General features: G+C 33.5%; 1 protein-coding gene and 1 long non-coding RNA gene across 3 annotated transcripts in view; both read left to right on the top strand.

Annotated features, from left to right (window-relative positions):
- Positions 1-17,704, top strand: part of LOC105320971 (cyclic GMP-AMP synthase-like receptor) — a 160,893-nt gene extending 143,189 nt beyond the window's left edge. The window contains exons 1-2 of one of the 2 annotated variants that reach the window (XM_066073639.1): positions 13,731-13,924; positions 15,690-17,704. In XM_066073639.1, the coding sequence (XP_065929711.1) occupies positions 15,887-16,960 (1,074 nt within the window). In that variant the 5' untranslated portion in view covers positions 13,731-13,924; positions 15,690-15,886 and the 3' untranslated portion in view covers positions 16,961-17,704. Of the gene's footprint in view, positions 1-13,730; positions 13,925-15,689 lie in introns of those variants that run through there. The other variant, XM_066073640.1, reaches the window with a different exon arrangement.
- A 2,474-nt stretch (positions 17,705-20,178) lies between these two features.
- LOC136272525 (uncharacterized) lies at positions 20,179-22,510 on the top strand. The gene is made up of 3 exons (XR_010710529.1): positions 20,179-21,067; positions 21,925-22,133; positions 22,289-22,510. It is a non-coding gene; the product is annotated as an uncharacterized lncRNA (long non-coding RNA).
- The last annotated feature ends 3,554 nt before the right edge of the window (positions 22,511-26,064 follow it).

The raw sequence follows: 26,064 nt of genomic DNA, 5'->3' as shown, positions 1-26,064 counted from the left end.
GATTTTAATTGGTTGTTCCTGTTCCTATTTACATCTTCATAGCATGACAAAATAACGAGTTATCACTTATCGTAGACCTTGAATGTTGAACCACGTTTATTCAATAGTATACTAAGGCTGGTCCGTTAAAAAAAGCCAATACTTACTATCTGTAAAACATAATCATGCCCCTTACATATCATATTTCATATGTTACAATAGATTTTTATCTAAAAGGACTGGATTTCAAAACTATACTAATTTCCTTGATAAGAAAAGCTCGAAAAAAAGATTTAAGGAAAAAATATCCAAATCTTAAATCTAAAATATTTGGAGTTTACCTATTCTTAATGGCAGTTAAAGGCAAAAAATATCATATCGAGTATTCCAAGGTAAATTTCATGGTTAAGAGGTAGACCATCCAGCCTTTTTAATGCAATATTTACATTACGAGGATATCGTTATATCAAAATATTAAATTTTATTTTACTTCTTCGGCTAATTTGTAGACGATCAATCCACTATAAAAACAGAGACAAAATTTTCCCATAAAAACTAAATAGAATATTGTGTACCACTTCACTTTTATCTTCTAATAAAAAAAAAACGAACTCAGGTGAGACAGGTTTACTTAATTTTTCTACCTGGCCAATTTGTCTTCCTGCTTCTACAGCGTTGCGTGGAATTTGGAGTGTTTCCGTGTTTGACTGAAGATAAATGGTCATTGTAAGAGCAATCAACTGTCCAAATAATAAGAGACCTGTCAAGGGTTTTAAAACGGTAAACGCGGGTGAAACTGGCGTGAGGTTCCCCATACAAGTGGCATCATATATCCCAAAACAAACCTTGGTGGACGTCTATCCCCGGTATTGTTAAATAGACCTAGTTTTTTGGTTTTGGGGGTTTTATCTGATTGGCAGGGAGGTTGTCTGAGGAATCTTATTGGGTACACCTTATCTGTGTCTAAGATGTCTGTCTGTGTAAATGTTCAAACAATTCTATCAGATAAAAGGCAAGAGTAAAAACTTCCTGCACTCGATAAGGGATATAAAGGGCCCCTTTGGGATTATTTTTTATTTATTCCCGTGCTCTGCCATTGAAAACTCTTGATAGTTGGTGGTTTCTCTTGAATTTAACGCACACCAAGATGGTTTTTAATGTGACATACCGGAAAATTCAGGATTATAATTTCCAACATGTACACGAATCTAGACCGTTGCCTTTCAGAACTCGAAGATCCTTGCATAAAATCCGAGGACCCAACGTTCTCTCGGACTTGTGTGTTTCTACAGGAATCGGTCAGCGCCCAATTCGCACCCAAACACAAATTCATCCAGCACTAGCTTTCGGGGCTTTCTCATCAAATGACGTCAGCAAAGTCGTTGGTCGTCTGTACAAAAGTCCATCCAATATTAAAAGACACTTACTTCCGGCTGTAGGACCTCGAAATTGCTTATCCAAGGAAAAGGAGTCAGAGCTAAGTGCAAGACTTATGCAGCCCACCGTAGCGGCGAAAATTCTAATGGCCATTCTCTGGGTGAAACCGAGCGAAAGTTTGTCGGACCTGGTCCGAAATTCCTGTGATCGACTTAATAATAAAGGACCTTCCGCTAGGTATTATCCGGAATGTTACGAGAATGTCTCCGAGCGGAAATTTAGTTATAGATACTGGAATGGGTCTACTTCTACCTTTTAAATTTTATTATGATACACACATTTTCAGGAAAAACCGGTAATTTGTCTCATTTATCAGGAAAGCGAAAAACTTTATTCACCATTGTTATTTATTATTGTAACAGTAGGCTGCTGATAAATGTTGGCCGACAGAATGTTAGATATATACACCTATTATTAACTTTTGAATGGGGTTGTAGATTGTTTGCTATGTTGTAAACATTTGTGTATATTTGAAAACTTCATATTGAGTTCGCTTTTTTTAATTTTTTTTTTATTCATGTAATTCAAACGTTCGTCTTCAAATATTATCAACGACATTAAATACTAGAAGACATTAACTTAAAATTTAATGTTTTTGATCGTAAATTTAAATAGATTTAAATAGCGAAATTACATAATGAAACCTGATATTCATTTGTTTATGAAATGAGTTTAATTGTTAATGATGTGAGTAACTAATTGATGGATTATCAATGGAAATTTTTGTTCATGTGTCTGTAAATGTATCTTTTCTATATAGGCAACCTTTACATGCCTTATAAAGGGTATTTTTTAATCGTTGTTCTGAGAAAAAAAATTGTATTATCTGCAACGGTTAAAAATTAATCCAATGCTGAATGAAGAAATGCACATTTTGTAAGAGAAACGTTGATGTATATTCATTAATTGATACAACGCATTCATTATTTTTTATAAGGCGCTGTAGAAAGATCGATTTTATATGACAATATGATTTTATATATAGACACCTGTTTATTGTGTGTATATCAACTATGAGACATTGTCTTATCAACACACTTTTCTTCATGTCTTTTGTTAACTTATTTAAACGACTGTTATGTAAAGTTTGTTAAAAAGTGAACAAGTTTGAATGCAAACAGGAAAATAAAACAGTAATATTAGTAAACAATCTCTTTTTCTTGCTAATATTTCTTTGATCCATACTTTGATGCATTTACATTTATATGATTATACAAAAATTGAATGAAAAAGTTGCATTTTTGTTTATAAGTAATGAATTTGGACTCGTGACTCGTACCAACAGGTTTAAGTGACAGATTCATTGATTTGATTAGTTTGTTTGTTTGGTATTTTTTATTCGATCCATTTAACAGAACAAAAACCAAAGATAAGATATAGTAAGGATAATTTCTAAAATGTACTACTGTAACACTAAAATTCATTTGTATATTCAACCGAGATCTCGTTCTGACTAATTAATTTTTCTGCTACCTTTTGATGCATTTTGCTAGGCAAAGTAAACAATTATTTTTATAAAATGCCTTAACAGTCAATAGACCAGAAAAGTTTTCCCGAGGTGCGTAGAACATCTCAGTATCAGTATGATCTATTGTCCGAGGCCATCGGCAGAAGAACACATTGAGCTGTTTCCTGAACCAAGGGAAAAAAATCTAGTCAATAGACTGCTTAGGCATTAAATAATTGTTTAGTATTTGATCTACATCTAACAAAAAATATTATTGTGAACGCATGCAGTATTACCTGTTTACAAATAAAAAGAAAGTTTCTCAAGTAAGTTTTTTTCAACAGTCAGCTTTCTCTAAGCTACCACTACTATACCATACCTTACACCTGTTCATTTTATTCTATTAAAATGTGTCCTTAATAATGGATTTTTAAATATCTACATCATAATTTATCAAACCATGAATAATTAATAATATTCTACAATAAAAAAAAAAAAAGAAGATGGAGATATATCATGATTGTGATTCATTCACCTTCAGAAGCCGATAAGAGTACAAATTTATTACTTTTTAGGTCACTTGAGTAAACTCAAGTGACCAATTGCTATCCATTTTCGTCCGTCATCGTGCGTCGTGCGACGTGCGTCGTGCGTCGTGCGTCGTGCGTTAACATTTTACATTTTTAACTTCTTCTTATAAAAAGGCTAATTGTTATCATTTTTGGTGTGAGGCACCTCTATGGTAAGGGGAATCTAAATTGTTAAATTCGTGGCTCTACCACCCCCGGGGCACAGCAAGTGGGGCCAAATATGCAAAAAAAAAGTCTATTTTTTTTTTAAATCTTCTTCTCTACTTCCACACGTGTGAGGAAAAAACTGGTTGCATGGTTATGATGTACATGAAGCCCTCTACCAAAATTGTGAAATTCATGGCCCCTGGGTTATAGTTCTTTTTTAAAGATCTCAGGCAGGTAGGTGGTCATCATTACAAATTTATAATTTTACTACTCAGGAATGAAACCCAATTAAATGAATATATGAGACTCCTAGACAGGTTTATGTATGGGTAATATGCTACTCAGGTGACAGTTTAGGTCTATTGTCCTCTTGTTATATTTAGCAAGTTTAAGGTACCGGTTTGTGGTACTCCTTTGTCACAATTCATGCATCTTGATTAGAAGCTACCATACAATCACCATCAATATTGGTTATAAAATACAGAAAGTTTTCTTATTTTATTGACACCCCCCCCCCCCCCGCCCCCCACACCCCGACCAGTTTATCTCTGGATAATTTGTAATTTTAAAAAAAAGGTATTATGGGGATTTAAAATGGAAGAATCTTAGTGATACGTGTGCATCTTTTTAAAAAGTTTGACAACACTTTGATAACACATTTTTATGTCCGACATAACGACTTACGATTTAAACATGCATTCATGATGGCGGACATTATACCACAATTTATAACGTAGGCATACAAACGATTTTTTTTTCAATTTAAAGGCGACAAACAAAAATTTACGACTTTTTAAAGATATAAGTGACCTTTTTTTTTAATGGCAGACATAATGTTGCGACACTTTTCATGTTTGCATAATTTTTCACAGATTTTAGCGTGGACAGAATACGTTTTCTCCAAAAGTTAAAGCGGCGGACATTTTAAAACGACATTTAGAAAATTGGAGTGCACTAAATAATGTCGGGCATAAAGTTGCGACTAGCGATTTAAACATGCATTCCTGTTTGCGGACATTTTGTCCCGATTTTTCACAATTTTTAGCGTGTGCATCGTGTGCGTTAAACGAAATAATAGATTATATAATGTGGCATACATAATGTTCCGACTGACGATTTGAACGTGCATTCCTATGTGCAGACATTATGCAATAAATTTTCGCGTCGGACATGATACGATCTTTCCGTATTGTTGACGGACATACGTTTCAACGTTTGGAGATAGTGTGTACATTTATGTATATTGTTAAATACGATCAATGTAAATTACAAAAGAAAGTGTATACATGCATATAATTCTCATTCTGAAAATAATTTCAGATCAATAAATGGCAAACATAATATTACACAATGGGATAGCAAATATTATATTTAGAAATAATAGAGAGAGTAGTGTGTTCAAAACTGGTGGCGGACATTAGCCCATACATTTTCAAAAAAACAATGCTGGAATTTTTAGCGACGTGCATGCATTTGATACAATTTCTCTGAAATTTGAAGGCGGCGGACATATGGTAATGACTGTTGGGGGAATATACGGAATTTCTGTAAAGGCGGACATAACGTGATGATTTTTTCGAAAAAGTGGCGCACATTTCGTGTTGGCGGACATAACGTGACGATTTTTTCAAAAAGGTAGCGGACATTTCGTGATGGCGGACATAACGTGACGATTTTTTCAAAAAAGTGGCGGACATTTCGTGATGGCAGACATAACGTAACGATTTTTTTCAAAAAAGTAGCGGACATATCGTGACGGCGGACATAACGTGACGGTGGACATAACGTGACTCAACATAGGACTAAGTATTAGTAGTAAAAAACCGCACTTATCATTACAGTAGTCTTCATGAAAGGTTTTCAATTGATTTTGAGGTCATACGAACATAATGAGAAAAGTGTTGTTTTAATTATGTTCAACAGTACACATTTCGACGAACTTTTTGTAATGTAAACAAAAAGTTTATTTATGGTATATATAGAAAAAAAAACCTACTTTTTTTACCTTGTTATAAAACCTAGTAAAATAAGGTGATTTAACCTGTTTCACAATGCGCTAACATCTCCATGTTGTGACGTACTGAAGGTAGCGACATTGTAGAAAAAAATTCTGCAATGGTCGCTACCTTCATAACACGCATTAATCACCAAAGAATGCATTTTATTTTTTACATTCACATCTCTCTTTTACAAAATTAATAAATTGATCGTAAAAAGGTAATTGGAATAAAATGGATGTAGCTTGACGCTTTTTAATATTTAAAATTGTCATAATTATTCATGTTGGTATTTGTGTTTTTACCCAGATTACTTGACAAATGTTGCTCTTCTTTTTTATTACGATAGAAAAAGTACAATAATTATTGTTTTTGTTTTACAGACACCAATTCCGATTGAGCATGGCAATAATTCGTATTACACCTTATAGATTTAGGCTGGTCAGCAAAATTGCAAAAAAGCATGGCATGCGGGGATTCACTGAAAAGACAGCCCGTGCTGTATCAAATTTTATTGAAGTTAAACACAATGACACATTGTTCAAAACTGAAGATAATCACCTTATTCCAGCCGTTTCTCACATGAAGAACATCCTAATTCATCAGAAAAAGACGTTCGTATTAAGGTCAACCATTTGCAGTTAATAGGAAGCATGTACGAAGAAACGAAGATTTTGGCACCGAATGAGTTCGATTTTTTCGCAGTCTTCGATGATGACATCAATAGCGATAGAAGAATTAGTTTGGAATCTGGATGTCGGCCAGGTTTTACCAAAATCCGAGTAAACGAAATTTCCAAACAGTGGTCTGACTGTTGCCAAGGATTTTATTTGTCTCCCCATAAGTGCATGAGAATATTTGAAAGCCTTCTACCGTCACAACTTGAATATATTTCACCAATTATCATTCCATCCGGAACAGAAATAATTAATATCTAACCTTCCTTTGTTGCTAATTAATACAGGGAAAACACCAATTTCATTTGTTACTGTTACTTTTCTATTAGCGTGTTACACAAATTATATTAGCGCGACATCTTTTCTTAAACTGGTGTTGTTTACTCAGGGTTTGATCTTTCTAATTCGGATTGTTATAAAGTTTAATGTCATAAGTAAAATTTATTCTAAAAAACACAAAAAGTATTTATGAAATGAATTATCGTTGACATTACATTCAAAATTAATACTATATTATGGAACAAGGCTCAAACAAATATCAAACATAGGTGATCACAGATTACAAAGCTCATCTAGACGGGGCATCATCTCTTTTAAAACCACCTTTATCATATTATATGAAAATCATAGTTAATGATCTCGGATATTCATGGATACTATTTTGACAAAATATCGTACATGTATATCATATGTTAAAAATATATTGTTTGATAATTATATTTTCATTAAATATGGTATTGTAAGATACAATGTTTATCAATACAATAATGAAAAATACGATGTTGCATCCTATGATATCATACAATATATCTCATATGATACAATAATATACTGTAATATATATTGATACAATACGATATTGTAAGATGATATTATATGGTATCTTATAATATGATATGATACTGTATCGAGTAAAAAATAACTGTATTTCATTTCTTACGTCACCTCGATATATCCCAGTGAATTTGAAATAAAAGATATCATAGAGTCTGCGTCATCTGTTTCATATTTGGATATTTTACCGGAAATGGGCATTGATGGTAACTTAACAACCAAAATTTATAATAAACGCGATAACTTCAATTTTTCTATAGTCAAAGTTCCTTACTAATGTAGCAATATACCTTCATCATCTACATATAGTGTTTATGTCTCTCAGTTAATTCGATACGCAAGGGCATGCTCTTCGTATAAACAGTTTCGAGGCAAGCTACTGACAAGCAAGTTAATAAAATAGGACTATCAAAAGTCTTATTTGAAGTCATCTTTTCGTAAGTTCTATGGTCGATACAACGACCTAGTCAGCAAATACAATCTTCCACTTTGTCGCATGCTGACTGACGTTTTTTCTTACTTATTGTAAGACCATAATTAATCACCTAATGGTCTACGGACTTTTCCGTTGTTGTTTTTTTTTTTTTTTTTTTAGGTTTTTTGGGTTTTCCCCGATTACGACAAAGAGCACACGGCGGGTGAGACCGGTCAGCAGAGGATGCTCACTCCTCCTAGGCACCTGATTCTACCTCTATATTTTTGGAGGTCTGTGTTGCTCTGCTTTGAATTTGTATTTCGTTTTATGGATTTTTGAGATGGTTAACGGTTTGTTATTGTCATTTTTTCATAATACAATGTCATAATTTAAAATATATTACAATATCATATTTTACAATATCATGTCATATGATACAGGCAATATTTATACATATGATACGATATTAGACAATTTTGTATCATATAATACAATATTGTACAATATACAAAATCATATCGTATTATTCAATACGATATATCACAATATCATTTGAAACAATATTATGTGATACAATAGTATAAAACTAAATATCATATTATACAATATTTTATCATAGTATTAATACTATCATGATACATAACAATATCATGATACAATATCATATAAGAATATACAAAACAATTTGATACAATATCATATTGTATCATATAATATTTTACAATATTACATATAATGTAATCTTGTATTACATAAAACAAAGGTGTTGCATAACATACTATATTACACTGTTTGTGCTATCTGCTGTTATTCCTGCATAACATCATTAGGGGTCAAGAAGTCAAAGTAGCGCATGAATAATCTAGGTTACTACTTTTTTTTATGTGCTCCAAACTAACCGTGCTGAAACACACCTATTGCATATCGTATTGAAAACATTATTTAGACATAAAAAAAAATAAACGTATCTGAATTTTGTTATTCGAAGCTTTATCTTGTTTAAAAGTTTTATTCAATCATTTTCTTAAAAATATAATATTATTAGTGCGAGGGGGTAAATGATTCATGTATGATAGGCATGTAAACAGAATAATATTTATGGATCGATATCGTAATGAGGCGTTCTTGAAAATTTAATTACAATCGAAATTTGTCAAAGGAGTTAATCCAGTTAAAATTCATTTCTGACTTTATAACAAAACAATATCAAAATTGCATTCGCAATATCACAGACCTTTTGTGTTTATAGTCCACTGACGGATCACTATCAAATTTAACTCCTTGTGCTTCTCTGTTCGTTTTTTTTCCGTAAAAAGAAATTAGAAGTTAAATTTGCTTTCCTCTATAATATCGGAGGAAAATCATTATGCTCTTGAATCTGATTCTGCGGTAGACTTTCCCCTTGAAAATGCCTAAGTAGACCCTTACTCAACTTTTAATCGCTTTGTTTTCAAATTTCCAACCGCTTTGCGACTTCAGCAAATATATTTTTTTTCATTTTACCAGCGAGTTTTTTGTTCTGTTTCCCTTTATCAAAGTAAACAAAATTGTCTTGTAAAAGTAGTGTCATATTTATTGATAATGATAATCAAATACTTACAACATTTTTGTACTATTGTTTGTTACGTCATCTTTATCGAAGCGGTTTTCTAGGTCATCATAAAAATGAAAGTATGTAGCATTGTTATTGTCATAATTTGCAACAAATGTAAATATAAGAGATAAGGTATCATTAAAATTTGTTGGATGTATATCGGGAAATAAATACAGGTTGGTATGTGATCAAATCTTCCATAAAGCCCTCTTTATGGGATTTGATTACGTGACCAACTCGTATTTATATCCCGATATACATAAAAAATGATACATTATTTCTTAAATACTACACATGTACATCAAAGGAATCATGTTATATCAATTAACAACAAACACATCCATCAAACAAGTTTGCGTAAGGTGGGACTTTTTTTAGCATCCTTGATAACGGAGATTAGGCTCTGCATCTGAAGATAGCTCTGCGATTCATTCATAATATAGTTTAATCAACAATGCAAGTTTGAAATAGTACAATTATCTATTAAACATGTGACATGTTCCAAAATAATAAACCTCATCCAGCATCCAACACCTATGGCTCAGATTCGGCATTCAAGTCTTTCAGGTGCATCAGTATCATGAGTCGCACCATCCATGCAAGTTTAGTGAAGTTAGGACCAGTAATAACTAAGATATAATCATCAGAGGGCACCTGCTTTATAAAATTTAACCAGCTCTTAGAACCTTAACCCCTGCAGGATCCGAAACCTATGGCTCAGATTCAGCATTCAAACCTGTCAGGTGCATTAGTATCATAAAACGCACCTTCCATGCAAGTTTAGTGAAGTCAAAACCAGTAAAAACTAATATTGGCTCAAATTCAGCATTCAAGCCTGTCAGGTACACGTGTACCATAAGACGCACCATCCATGCAAGTTTGGTGAAGTTAGGAGCTCGAGCAGTAGTAACTTAGAAATGGTCATCAAAAAGCACCTGCACCAAAAACTTAAACCTGCTCCAAAAAATTAACCTCCTTCGGCATCTGCCATTCATGGCCCATATTCAGCATCCAAGTCTTTTAAGTCCATAAGTAGGTCCAGATGCATCATCCATGCACGTTTGGTGAAGTAATAACTTAGACACAGGACCTGCAACAAAACCTTAACCAGGTCCGGACGCCGACGCCAGGGGGTATAGCATAAGCTCCCCCGACTTCGTCTTGATGAGCTTAAAGTGGATTCATAGCAAACAGAGGAATTAAGGACTAATTTTGTCAGACTTTGTTTTCAGCAAAACATTTTTGGCAGCAGTTTATCAAAAGTTAAGATTTTATTTGTTAGTCAATGTAATTTTGCATATTTTCTGTTATCTCACTTATTCATGAAGATAATCGTATGGCACGCAGTACAAAAATGTTGAAAAATGCTTATAAACGATAAAGACAAACTTTTTAACATTGATTTAACAATATAAAAAGCAGTACACTGAGTTCAAATTATAATTCCAGTGTATTATCAAGTTAAGTCTCTCCTGGTTTTTCTTGTCCTTTTCATTTTCATTGATAATTTGATTTTCACAATTACTTCGGTGTCCAAACTAGTGAAACTTCTCAAAACCTGTACCCCTAAAAACCAGTACCCCTTCAATATCGGCCGATTTCAAATATCACATGCACCTATATCATCAATGAATATAGGTATATATATTTTTATTATGAAAAAACATGCAATGCAAATTCAAATATACACGAAGTTAATGGAATTGAAAACTAAAAAAATTGTCAAAAAAGACTATGCATATGCATAGTGTTTGCAAAATTATGGTGGCATATTTCTGCGCCCTGCATGCTAGATAAAATATGTCAACATGCATGAAAATATGTAAACATGCCAGATGATTATGTCGACATGCAAAATAATTAAGTTGACATGCAAGTTACAAATTTATTTAGGGAATCGGATTTTTATACGGGAAAAGTCACTTACTAGCGCCCGTACCTGACATATATGGTGGCATATTTCTGCCCCCTACATGCAAGATGAATTATGTCAAGTTGAACATGCAAGACAATTATGTCTTCATGCAACATAATCATGACAATATGCGACTTATTTATGTTCACATGCGACTTATGTTAATATGCAAGTAAATTAAGTTAACACGCAAGGTATTTATGTTGCCATGCGAGTTAATTATGTCGACATGCGACTTATTTATTTCGACATTCGACTTATTTATGTCAACATGCCAGTTAATTATGTTATCGTGCAAGATATTTATGTCAAATGCAAGTTAATAATTAGTTTATAAATATCTTGCAGGTATTTAAGCATTCAATCATTATTTTTTTAAAGATATGGTCTCATAACTGCAGCGGTGTGTACATACAAATTGAGTAACGCGCGTTAGCGCGTTATAAAAATTTGTATGCACAAACCGCTGCAGTTATGAGACTATATCTTTCAAAAAATAATGATTTAATGCTTATATTTACATTTTTTAAACTTCTTTCCTTGTCTGCAAATGTGATTTATACGTTAAAATTTCTGATTTATTCTAAGTTCAAATTAATTAAAAAATTTCTGATTTATTCTAAGTTCAAATTAATGGAAGAACCATTGAAACAGCTAAAAGCGTGAACTTTGATTCTCGCTTGTGACGTTGCATTTTAAAGCGTTCAACGTTTGTGACGTCATTATAAAACTAGTCATTTTAACCTTTGGGTACCCTGTGTGTGTTGCGGTCTTATAACTGCGGTATCTTTTCACACACTTTACATGCCAAAAATATTCGGAATGTAAATATTATAGCATTTAATCATGATTTTTTGAAGTATACAGTCTCATAACTGAAGCGGTGTGTGCATACAAATCGAGTAACGCGCGTTAGCGCGTTATGAAAATTTGTATGCACACATCGCTGCAGTTATGAGACTGTATACTTCAAAAATTCATGATTAAATGATTATATTTACATTTTTTTAACTGCATGCCTTGTCTCCAAATGTGATTTATACCTCAAAATTCCTATCGTATCCTAAGGGTAAGTTTATATTAATGGAAGAGCCACAGTAACAGCCACAAGTGTGAACTTTGATTTTCGCTTGTGACGTTGCAGTTTACAGCGTTCAACGTTTGTGACGTCATAATAAAACTCGTCATTTTAACCTTTGAGTACCCTGTGTGCATTACAATGTTATAACTGCCGTAGCTTTCAACACACTTTACACGCAAAAATATGTGGAATGTAAATATGAATAATTATCTCGCATGTTGACATAAATATCTTGCATGTTAACATAATGATTTGCATGTTAACATGAATAAGTCGCATGTCAACATATTAATTTCGCATGTTCACATAAATACCCTGAATGTTAACATAACTAACTTACATGTTCACATAAATAAGCATGTTATCATAATATTGCATATTGCATCTATGATGTCAGATTCTGGCTTAAATCAATGATTTTACCCATAAAAAATCAGGTTCTCTTTCAAAAAATTTAAAAAAAAAATTTTGTGAGACTATAAAATCAGATTTTGGAAGTTTCCGTACACAAATTATCCACCCTTTCAATCATAAAATTCCGCCGAAATTATCTGATTTCAATTCTTTAAACGAATATTAATGGAAATAGTTTGTATTTTTCTTCTTCTCCAATAGATAGAAAAATCCACTATTTCTCTTAGAATTATGAATTATCTGATAGAAAACTGATATGTACCCTACTGTTAGAGACGACACGGGCTATAGGTGGCTTAGGCTTCGGAACAAGGGGGCGAGCTAGTGGGGCTTAGCCCCCCTCCCATCCCAATTTTATTGCAAATTTAGACCTAGCCATTAGGCACATAGCATCATATAGGGTTCAGCCCCCTCCCCCCCCCCCCCCCCCCCCACACACACACACACTTTTTCTCGCAGCAAAGATAATTGTTCCTTAATTTACCTTGAAAAGATGGATATATTGAGAAGTGAAAAGATGGAAATATTGAGAAGTTGGAGTCATAGGTATACTAGCCTCCCCCCCCCCCCACCACCACGGATTATGAATTTCATGATTTGGGGGGGGGGGGGGGGGGTTATGGTAGGTAAGAATTTTTGTTGGAACTACATGTATAGGTATACCCCCCCCCCCTCCCCCCGATTAGGATTTTCATGATTTTGGGAAAAAGTTTTTTGGGGTTTTTTCCTTTGCTTGTCAAGATTTTTAAGAATTTGTCTCTCCCCCCCCCCCACACACACACTTCAATTTGCTTCCAACGCCACTGAGTGGACGCGTTGAAACTCCCGGTAAACCATAATCCGTTATTTTCTTAATGAATGTTTTTACACAGAGATTCATTTTTTAAAAAGAAACACCACGCCTCATGGTTTCTTTTTCAACTCGATTACAACATTGGTCAGATATTCCTTTTAAATACAAATATTCCACATATCTAGTCAATTTATTTTCTGTAGTCTAGAGTACTTATGAAAACTACGTTTTTTAGTGACTCATTTGCGATAGATTGTATGCTTTGCGATTTAGAAAAATAATCGAAATATTTAAATGACCTGAATTGAAAAATAAATCCCTTGAATTTATTTCGCGTGGCAATGAATAATGTTGCGCTATGGTGAAATCTATTTTGTTATTTATAGAATAAAGGAAATCCCATTGACTTTCATTTTATTTATTTTTTCTTGTATAGCGGAAAAGACGTTTGTAACTCAATGTTTTAATATCGTAAAAAATTGGATTTTGGTGGAGTGAAATAGATGCGTTACCAAATCTTGCGTTTTAAATAAAAATAAAGCCGAAAAAAGCACTTACAGAATTTAGGAAAACAACGTCTTTACCCTGACGATACACTTTAAAGGTAAATATCTTAAGAGAGAGAGAGAGAGAGAGAGAGAGAGAGAGAGAGAGAGAGAGAGAGAGAGAGAAAGAGAGAGAGAGAGAGAGAGACTTTTTATGTTTAAGCCTTTAAGGGGACCTAGATACGATTAAAGCTTAAAAAAAAAAAATTCATCTTAATTTTTTTTCTCATTTTAATGTCTAATGTAATCAACATGTATGTTTTTAGTGCTTTGCCAAAATTTTCAATTGAAATATCGAGTAAAAAGAACGTTAAAGAGGTTGTATTTTTTTTTTATTTTGTAAAGTAAGCTCGTCCTGTTATTATTTACATATGTCTTGTATTGGTTAAAATAACATTTCAATCTAATGTGTTTTTCGTTGGTTGTCGATAACAGCATTTATGAACTTATTAATCAGGTTCTCTTGTCTACCACAATTAGATATTTTGTCCAAAAAAAAAAAGTAAATTTTTTACTTGACATTATTTGTAAACAAATATAAGACTCGATCGAGTCTCGTTTCATCACAACATTTTCTTTTATGACTGTGTCTCGCTTTTAACTTGACTTCTAACATACAAACTTTGGTGAATCGCTCAAAATACACAAGCAAATCATTTTATACATAGAGATTTATAAAAAGCTTTCATTTGAATTCGAGTCTAGGTCCCTTTAAACACATATGACTGCATATTGTTAGCTGCAGATCTGTAGCTCTCTGGTTGAAAAAATTCGGATAGACAAACCAGAGAGCTACAGTTCCAAGCGTTGTAAAAACCTCCGATTTACGCCGCCGTTTTTGTGTCGCTCGCTTCGGGAATTATATCCAACTTTAAAAGCATTCAACCGCCTAAAAAATTGGATTTATTAATTAAACATATAGTTTACCCTAACTCTGCTAACTTTGTTTTCCTTTCAATGGTTCACAACGGCCATCCTTCGCCTTGGAATGTCATCGAAATAAAAAACTCGCCTTATGACAGCCATGTTTACCTAGTAGCGAGATCTCGGGTGCGTCGATTTACCCAAATGGATCCAAATGGACCCAAATGGCGATTAAAGTGGAAAACAATTATAATAAAATCCTTATTACTAATATCATCACTTGTTTTAGTCATTTCATGGGGTTGTTAGCCGTTATTAAGAAAAATAAAGACCCAAATGGCGACCCAAATGGCGATTCAAGCGGAAAACAATTATAATAAAATCCTCATAATTTAGGGGGGGGGGGGGGGGTTCGAACAAAATAAATTATTAAAAGCTAGGGAACACGATATCATTCTTGAATTCAAATGTGTAGTTTTCAGATAAGTTATATGTTAAGGCATATGGCGAAACTTTGATCAGAAAAATATGGCAAATACCTCTCTAAGAATGTTTTATAGGTGGTTCACTATACACATTGAACTAGTTTTTATAGATCAGCACAGAGAATAAGTTGATAAATGTAAGATAGCATGGTGGATAAGGGGTTACTTTGTAAGTCAAATAGGCGAAATAGGAGCAATTTTAGGATAAAAAAATTTAATCAATAAATGTGAACAAAAAACCATACGGATTTGAACTCATGGTCTGCGATTCATAACCCCGATAATTTAAACCTCTGAGCCATGACGATGTTCAAACAAATTGATTTACACAAATAATTTAACAAAATATTCAAATTGGTATCTTAAAAAGTTTCAGTCGAGGAGTAGTGATGTACCTTAAAATACTAATTTGGATTACACAGACTTACTTAATTATGAAAATCTTCAATCTCAGTCTTTTGTTTTTAATTTGCAGGCCAAGTTATACCGGAGAACGTCAATGCTCCGCGTTTCAGTTTCTAGATATAAGCAATTTACCAACATACCAAATTCTTCGGCACAAGACGTTTCACACAGAGGACCGTCCGGGCTGTCTCGGACTTTATCGATTTCAAACACGACAAAACTCTGTTTAAAACCGAGGCGTATAACATTACTCAAGCCGTTACTCGTATGGTTGAGAATATCATCATACAATCCTCTGAAAAAGATCATCGCTTTAAAATCAGGTCTCTACAGTTGATAGGAAGCATGTACGAAGAAACGAAGATTTCGGTACCCAACGAGTTCGACTTTTTTGCAGTGTTTGATTATGATGTTATTGGTGAACAAATATTTGGTTTAGAACCCGGGTGTCGGCCTGGTTTTACCAAAATCCGTGTAAAGGAAATTTCTAAAGAGTGGTTAGACTGCTGCCAAGGACTTTATCTGTCCCCACACATTTGTATGAGGAAATTTGAAAGCTTGCTTCCATCACAAATAGCAGACATCGAACCAATCACCACACCATCAGGAACATTGCATGGCTGGAAGAGGAGAAAGAGAACATTCGATTTGTATTGGAAAGATGCAGATGGTTTTAAAATTGACATTGCAGTGGACATTATGCCGGCTTTTCCTGTGATCTACAGAGATCTTCCAACAACATTGCACGAGGCTTGCACGGACACCAGATTGCACGAGATTGGACCTAATCAAGCTTGCTTCTTAATTCCGAGGTCATGTGAACATTATTACGAGGGAAAGTGTTGGCATAATTCATTTGCGCATGCGGAGAGTGAATTGATTAGAAAGATGGACGCAGGAAAAAAGAAATGCCACCGTGTTTTAAAACAGATGTTTACCGATGACTTATTGGGCAAGTCTGGATTTCTTACATCCTATGCACTGAAATATGCAATGATGTACAAGTCCAAGAAAGAGTTTAACAATGAATTAGATTTTCTTTTGTACATTTTCATACATTTTGCGAAGTGTTTTGATCAAACTTGCATGCCAACCTACTTTTTGACCAAAACAAACGTGTGGAAAAACATCATTGAACATCGCACACAAAATATTTGGGACACAAAATTCTTGTACTATTACCATGTGAAGAGACAAATTATAGAGCGTATTGACAAAGATGAACTCAAAGATCCCTCTTGCTCCCCTGCGTGGAATGTGGCAGTAATCATGGAATTCTGGCGTCGGATGATGATTCTGTTTATAGTACTGTTCTGTAGAGCCGAGTCATCCATGGCTTAAGACTTTGCTTTCAGTTTAATAAATAATGTCCACTCCAAAAGTAACCAATTTTATATGGAAAGGCTGAAAGACTGGAAGATTAATTGGCTGGTAGCAGCGCCTCAGTTTGATGTGATGACATTAAGAAAATATCACAGGAAGGTGATATGAGCTCTCGACATTCCCGTGTACACGGAATTGGTGGACGAGCTGCAAAAATATAAACTTTTGATATGAGGGCCTTGAACAGTTTGGTTTTAAATAATCAGTATGCATTTGAGGCAGGAAATAATACGTTTATCAATCTCGATGTTCGTAGACACTCTAATGTATTTATGCCACACACGTCCTCATGTAAAAGCGATGCCTTATTATTACGCCAGGTTTACAACAATCGGTAGCATTTCAAAAACTGCAATATCAATAGAATTGCTGCATTCTTATATGCAAAAGAACGAATGTTCATTCAGTTACTGAGAACTGATTCAGAATCTTCTGTAATGACCCTTGACCTCTAAATTAAAGCAGCTTCCATTGTAATGAAGATAAAGGGCACATTCAATGACCACGTCAACACTATGAATATTGCAAAACGGCAACTACAAAGTTTGAACCTCAAAATTCAAAGTCTGACACTTGCAATTTCTGAATATGAGAGGACGTCCTACATGTGCATAAAGAAAGAGACATCAAACAATATTAAATTCTGTGCAGTCGGAATATAGGTAAACTGACAATAATATATGTCCAAAATTATGATTTTTTTGCAGAGATGAACATCAGTTTTGATTCAAGATTCTTTTTTTAGAGAACATCTTGCTTGTTATTCTTTTCATTGAGAGTAATTATGCATGAACAGTATTCTAAATTGACAAACAGGTAAAGGAATAATAGATCCTTATCATAATAAAGAATATTACTTTTGTTTCTTTTTCCTTTTTTTTAAATCCTTAAGAGCAAGTAAGGGAGTTTTAATCTTCAAACTTAACATCGATTTGTTTTCTGTCAAACCGCTTTTTATAGCGTAAATTGGATTTAAAATTCGCAATATTTGATTTATCAGGTAACAAGTACCTTGACAAATACACACATGAGATTGATAAGGGGTTTAAAACTATCAAAGCAGGAAGTGTTTTAAACTTTCAACGCCTGAATGTCACCATGCATATATTCCCCTAAAACCAGTTACTATCCAGCAATTTTTACAAAAATACAGTTAGAAAGTATCTGGTTACTACGTTTGGATTGGAAATCTCGCTTGATGTGGTTTTTTTAATTTGAATCTCTTAAAAACGTATGTCAAAGCATATTTCAAGACAACTCTAATCAAAACATGAAATAACATTTGTTATTAAAGTTCTCTCAAATGGACTTCCAACGTTAATAACTAAATATTCTTGCCCTCTTCCCTCTGAAAGTGGATTTTAAACTATGCATTGGACACAGGAATCTCACTTGTGTAATGTGGCGCTGGATAAGGATTTTGTGATAGTGTTGCTTTACACAGCTATCTCATTTATTGCCCGATGTTAATTTTAGTTTGATATTTTCACATAGGCAAAATCTGTTGGAAGGTTCACGTTACTAAGGTTACAAAGACATCAGTGTCTTAAAATTGGAACTGGATGTGTTTGAAGACATGTTTATAAAATTTCATGATTTAAAAGATAAGATTTAGTATGACAGATTTCTCGAGTCAAAGAATGTGAACATACTAGTATGCAAAGTACGTTAGAATCAGAAATAAGATGCAAAAAATAAAGCTATCATATATATTATATCATAGTTTTATATAGTTAAGGAAGGAGTCTTTTCTGGTTTTCGACTTGTCAAACGTAAATTTGATTAATTGTCCATTAAATCAAGATGAAAGGAAATTAAAATAGTATATTTTTCTTTCTTTTTTACTATCATACAACTTGGCATAGAAAAATGTAATCAATGTTTAGTATGGAACAAGGACTATATTTTTGGCGTAGGAAAATATCACATGTTGCGCAATTCAGAATTGCAGCAGATTATATATATATAATGAGTCTGTTTTATCATTTTAAAAACAATAACAATAATGTTGGATTTTTTTTTACTAATGTGAACTAATAATATGATACTTGGGTTTCAGAATATGTTTTTAAAATATGATTTGCCTATCAAATAACATTTTTATAAGCTTTTTAAAGCGCCCATTCTATACATTGATTTTTGTGAAAAAATCACTAAAATCAGTTTTTCTCTCTTATGAAACGGTCAATATATTAGCTTTTCTGTCAATTTATATCTTTATATAAAGTCTTCATAATACATAAAAATTAGAAATATTTTATTATTGGAAGCATAAAAAAATAATCAAAATTTCTTCAAAATTTAAGAAAATGAGAGGAAATGCGGGCTAAGCAATATCAATTTTAGTAAAAATATTTATTCCAATTTAGTAGTATAACTGATAGACACTCTCATGGTCTAGGATTTCATTGAAGATTTGAATCTTCAAATCTTAAACAAATGTCTACAGAAGTATAAAGAGCTACACTTATTTTTATCACTCTTTACGTTGAGGAAAAAGGTAGTGACCTTGACCTGACCTTTATCCGAAAACAAAAAGGTCAAATTTAATTAAACTGATAGAATCATTAAGTAGTATGATCCGTTTGACTGTGTCAAAATTTCATGCATTTCTTATTATAAGAAGTATGTTTGATAATAAAAAGACTCCTTCCTTAAACTACAAGTTACAGCTTTGACTTACACAAAAATAATCTTTACATGAAAAAAAAAATCCACTAAAGACTTTCAAGTTATTTAGTAATTTAGTATTCAATTCACAAAGTTTAGAATTATTAAAAAGGATCGAGTAAAATTTCGTGATCACACAAAATTTGAAACTATACAGATTTCGTTCTGTACTTTGCTCTACAACTTTTTCAAGTCATAATACATTACAGGGATAAAAAGTTGACCAGAGCTGGAGAAATTGTAGATAAATAGATTAAAAAGGGTTACAGTACTTTAAGATGTTAAAACAATATTATTGTGTTCTGATTCAAATTCCTGTGTGAAGCAAGACATTGAGTCTTCATACGTACGAAAATGTTGGCCGTTTTCCGGCTGGACTCAGGGTAAACTTAGACGTATTCCGGTTAAAATGTAGCCGTACTTAGGAGTATCAAAGGTGTACATGGAAAACGCGTTGAATGTTAGACGGATTCCATCTTATTCATAACCGGACCTAGCCTCAAACCTTAGCCGTATTTTCAGCATCTAGCCGTTTTCTGTTAAAGTTAACTGTAATATTTCTCACTGCCCGTTTCCCCCCTTACCATCATAAAATATTCCGCCTTAACCTAGCTAATTGGCAATTCTTTGCAAGTTATAATTTAAAATTTACGGCTATAACTTGGCCAAATCGTGTTAAAGGCGCACAACAGTTCATTTTATGTGCTATAAATAGCTCATTCTTATTTAAAATCTTCAAATGACACAAACATACAATTTGAAACAATGGTTTGTAACCTTAAATTCAAATTGATAATCCGATGACACTATATGAAACAGGTTATATATGTATGTTCTACACACAGGCTGGTTAATTTTATCTTGACCTCAATACACAGGCTGCCATTTGTAAACAGGCAAGAGCCGCAGCCTCTCCCTGTATTGCAAAGGGGCGTCAACAGGGAAAATCTTTTTTCTATTATAATTTTAAACATGTACATACTATTTTAGCCGCAATGTTTAATCAATATAAAGACAGGAATGAATTATGAACACGTTAGCATATTTATTGTACTTTTAAATTGCTACTAAACATTGTTTTACTATGGCCATCAAGCACTTGTAAACATAAAATCAGCGTTACCCCTTATCATATTTCTGGCCTCAGAGGCTCGCGCTTTGTGAGTTTTGAATTTCAGGGCAACAACGGTCACACCTAACTTTCCTGATCATCTTTGTGTTACAAAATTTAGACATGTGTAAACCGTTATGAGGATTATTTTGGGGGAAATACAGCGGAAATTATTTACCGCTATTTGATGTAAACCAAGTCTTATGAAGTTAAGCAAAGTGTGCGCGTTATGTGCATGGACTAAAAGACAAGAACACAGGAACCTTATAATGTTAATATCGAAAGTAAGTCAATATAAATTTCAATTAAGTTCATGCTTTATCAATAATAGTACTAAAGTACAGTTAAAATTGTGCTAATTGTATGTGAAAAAAATAGGTTTAAACTATTTGTCATTAAGACCGTGAGTGCGTAAATGTCACACAATGTATAAACTATAGAAATCCCTTCATTCCTTTAGATTTGAAAGCTGTTAAAAACAACTGACATTATGCTAAACAATTAAAAAACAAGGAAAGCAACAATACCAACAAGTCATTGGGAGGGTGGAAAGCTGCCTTCTTATATTTACGCTGTCCTAGTATGAGCATTGAGAAACTGCCTGATAAAAATAATCAAAGTACTGCTTTACTGACGGGAGTTGATTTTATCGATTATCATTTATTTTAAAATCAACTTATCTTGCGTGGCAATAAGTTTCTAGTCTGTATTTAAATAACGCACTTTTTTATAATATTAATATGAATTTTAATTAGACTTTTCAGACTAGAATTTAGAGAAACCCCATATGAATCATGTTGTGTAATATTTAAAGATATATTTCAAACTATGTATTAGTAATCGAAACAATTCAAAAAATTGTATGGATCCAAGCACTATTGATATTAAACTCCAGCACGTTCAACCAGACGCTCAGCTGTCTCCGTTAATTTCCGACAAGCGTTTACGGAGACAGCCGAGCGTCTGGTTGAACGAGACTATATTAAACTCTGGCGTAGGAATACATGAGACTATATAAAATATCTAAATTGTTCGTATTATATAAAATCTTATTATTTTTAAAGTGTTTATAGATAAGTTTCCTTGAAAAAACAATGCTTCAGCATACATTACATCGAATTTTTCTTTTATATTTTTTTAGAACTAAGACTTGTCAGCGGTGATGATTTGTGCTTAGGTCCAAACACTGTTTCACTTTCGGTTTGCCAGAGTGACTGCATAGGAGAGTTGATTAAAACCAACTCCCAAAAACTAGCTCAAAAGCAGATGGACAATGGACATGGGACATTAAAAAGTAGAATGTCAGTCATACCATTTACATGAACCCTACCAAAATCAAAGGTTTGAAAGGTAAGGATTGGATCTCTTTTTATTTGTTCACATTGTTGAAAGGTATTCTTTATCATGATAATAACAAAAAGGTATATATGTATATTGATATATTTATATTTGATCGAGTGTTTGGTTATAAGTAATGCTTTATCAAATTACGTGTATTTTTTCAGATTATGTGAGAGAAGTATTTTTAGTGATGCAATTACCGAAAAGATTCTAGGAAGATCTGAGCTACTCTAGAAACTTTTCAAGGAACTACCTGTACAAAAGAGTGAAAACGTGGACTGTAAATCAAAAAGTTCAATTTTAATATATTTTAAAGTGGAAGGCAAACATTAGGAAAATAGAAAGATATTCTGGATGTAATATTTGTATTATGATGTGTTTAAAAAAGGAAATACACAGGGATTGTAGATGGTTTTATGTTTTAATTCTGGCCAGTGATTTATAAAAGAAATGAAGGCATTGATTCCACCCCATCCGGTGCAAATTTAAAAGGATTTAGTCACCGAATTCAAAAGAATAAATGAAAAGAAGTTTTTCTGTCCGTTGTAAAAAGTGTTCATATTTACCCTAAGGCAGATTCGGACGCAACCTTGTATTAAGGCGGATTCCACCTTTTAATTAGGTGGATTCCACCTTATTTTAGGGCGGGATTTTGCGAAATCCGCCTTATATTAAGGCGGATTCCAATTTATTATAAGGTGGATTCCACCTACGATTAAGCCGGATTCCCGTATGTTTTAAGGCGGATTTTTATTACCCGGAATACGCTTAATCTCATTGACAACCTTATTGTCAATTTCATATCATATGAACTGGTATTTCATTTATATGCAATAGTAATATCATTATATACAGTGGTAATATCATTACATGCAGTGGTAACATAATTATATGCAGTGCTAACATCATTATATGGAGTGCTAACATCATTATATACTGTTATTTTACCATTATATTCAGGGGTAAAATCTTTATATGAAGTGGTAACATCATTACGTTATGTCGTAAGATCATTATGTGCAGTAGTTTATTCATTTTATGCTATGAATAAATATTATATAAATATAAAATGATATGATATACTCATTTCATACAGACTAAACTCATAAAGAACTATTGTTCAATCGTTATGTTATATGGTACACTCTTCATGTGCAGTTGCAAAATCCCTTTTTGCAGTGCAACTTCTTGACATTATGTGATAAGTTCATTATATGCAGTACTAACATCATGTTATGGTGTATTAAAACCATTATGTATGGTGGTAAAACCTTTATGTATTGTGGTGAAAGCTTTACATGCAATTGAAAATCCTTTATATGATGTGACAATTTTATAATATGCCGTTGTTGAGTCGTACTATTATGAGGTTAGTTCTTTAAATGATGTGATCATTTCATTATATGGAGTGGTAACTTCTTTATATGAAGTCGTAACTCTTTATAATGAGGTTGTAAACTGGTTCTTGCTGAAAAGTTTTAATGGGGAAGAGGTCCAGTTTTATTTTAAAAAAAGATGCCGCGTTCGTTGTGACGATGCACATTTCCTGGTCAACTTGTCATTTGTTTTGAAGAGAGAGAGAGAGAGAGAGAGAGAGAGAGAGAGAGAGAGAGAGAGAGAGAGAGAGAGAGAGAGAGAGAATATGTCCTTTAACATCGATATCATAATATCAATCATTGAACCAATTTTGTGTGAAAAATCGAATATATTATTAGTAGTGTATGCTTTTAATTTAAGAGTAAAAGAAATTACAAAAAATGAAGCAAGCGTTTTAAAATCAAAGTCAATAGACCTTTGTTTCAATGTACCAGGTAGGTGCTATTCCTAGCTGAACAATGCCTCCAACACAAAAGGAATAGACAGATTTTTATTCATAGACATATTAAAAAATTATTTTTCATTTTTTTAAAAATTAATTTGATTTTTAAGAAATAATATAGAAATTGGCTGGTCTTAACCTCTTTTTATGGTTGTTTCATCCACTTTAAGCCCACCGGGCATGCATTTTTGTATTTTAAGTCCTACAAAAAAGGTGTTTCAGTTCCTGTGCTATTTTCCATAAAGCTGTTGCAGATATCTTCATATCATTTTTATAGGACCATTTTTTACGCGGATCCAGAAAATGTTTTCGGGGGGGGGGGGGGGTGCGATGAATACTGAAGTTTGCCTAAGGGGTGGGGGGAGGTGGGTCCGAGGCAAATTTTTGGTAACTTCATGGAAATTTGAGAAATTTGAATTTTTCTGGGGCGGGATCCTCCCCGGGACCCACCCCCACCCCCGTTCAAGACCCCCATGCATTAAACAAATTGTAAAATGGTTTTTACTGGAAAATGTGATTGGTTTCATGGCATATCCGATTTTTGTTTCAAACAGGCATATTTTAAAAGATTAAACTTCGAAAAAGAAACCTCTGCAGTTAAAAAAAACGGTGTTTTAAATCTTAGCAAACTTCATCGTGTCTAGTATAGCCGAGTGGTTACGCAGGATGTCCGAATAATCACCGAGACTAACTGCTTGGGATTTTTTAAATTAATTTTGTGTCCCCCGCCGCAACGCGGAGCGGGGACATAGAAATGCCGGGCGTCCGTCCGTGGGTCCGTTTGTCCGTGGGTCCCTGGGTCCGTGTGTCCGTGGGTCCGTGTGTCCGTGGGTCCCTGGGTCCGTGTGTCCGTGCGTCTGTGTTTCCGTCCGTCCCACTTTTTTGTTAGCGCTCTCATGCCTACAAATTTTGACGGATTTGCATTAAATTTATACCAAATGTTTATACTACTATTACCTTAGTCAAGTTTGAAAATCAGCATTGGTCGATACTTTTTGTTGGAGTTATGGGACTTTGACCACAATATTGACTCCGTTGTATCCAAAAAATTGACCTTGTAAGCCGTCTCATGCCTACAAATTTTGACGGATTTTCATGAAATTTATACCAAATGTTTATACCACTAATACCTTGGTCAAGTTCCTAAATCAGCCTTGGTCGATACTAGTATACTGCTTGACCGGCGGGGGACCCTGGAATTCTATTCTTGTTGAAAAAGTAATACCCCTATTCCGATAGTTTTGAAAATAAATGATGTCGGGATAAATAAGTTTCAAAACGCTTGTCATTGTAATATTTTACATGTGTGCTGATTTTTTCAACGTTACCGACTTTGTTTACATAAATTGTAAACATTTGCTGCTGAACGAGGAAGTAATGCATTAATCGATAAAGTTAATGTATTTTTTTGTAGAATATGTCGTTTTCAAAATATATACATATATTGTTCGACATCGTTAAAAGCAAGCCGTGCAATAATGTATGAATCAGCAAAATACGGATAAGTTTGTTCCAAGCACTACGGTTTATATGGATGCTATTAAAATTATTTTAAATAACAATCAAGAGCAAAGTACTTCCTCAATTTAAACGTTTTTGAAGAGACAGAATTAGATTTATTAATTTAAAAAGCTCCAAAGAATTACATGTTTATTTAAAATACGATAGCAAGTAGAAATCAAATTGTTCTATGTTAATATCAAGATACATAAAAGGATCTTCCTAACTGTATGTGCGGATCTAGAAGCAGAGGGGGGGGGGTATTAAATTTTTACAAAGTACAATCATTTTTTGAAATTTATTTTACTGTTAAAATTAAACGCGTACTCTACTAAAAATTCACTCGATTTATCACACATCGATGTATCAAGAACGGAGAAACTCTCTCTCTCTCTCTCTCTCTCTCTCTCTCTCTCTCTCTCTCTCTCTCTCTCTCTCTCTCTCTCTCTCTCTCTCTCTCTCTCTCTCTCTCTCTCCAATACAAACGACAAGTTGACCAGGAAATGTGCATCGTCACAATGAACGCGGCATCTTTTTCAAATTAAAACTGGGCCTCCTCCCCATTAAAACTTTTCAGCGAGAACCAGTTTACAACCTCATCATAAAGAGTTACGACTGCAT

The sequence above is a fragment of the Magallana gigas genome, chromosome 10 (genome assembly GCF_963853765.1).
Source record: "Magallana gigas chromosome 10, xbMagGiga1.1, whole genome shotgun sequence".
Classification (NCBI taxonomy): Eukaryota; Metazoa; Mollusca; class Bivalvia; order Ostreida; family Ostreidae; genus Magallana; species Magallana gigas.
This window is presented reverse-complemented; position numbering and strand designations above follow the sequence as displayed.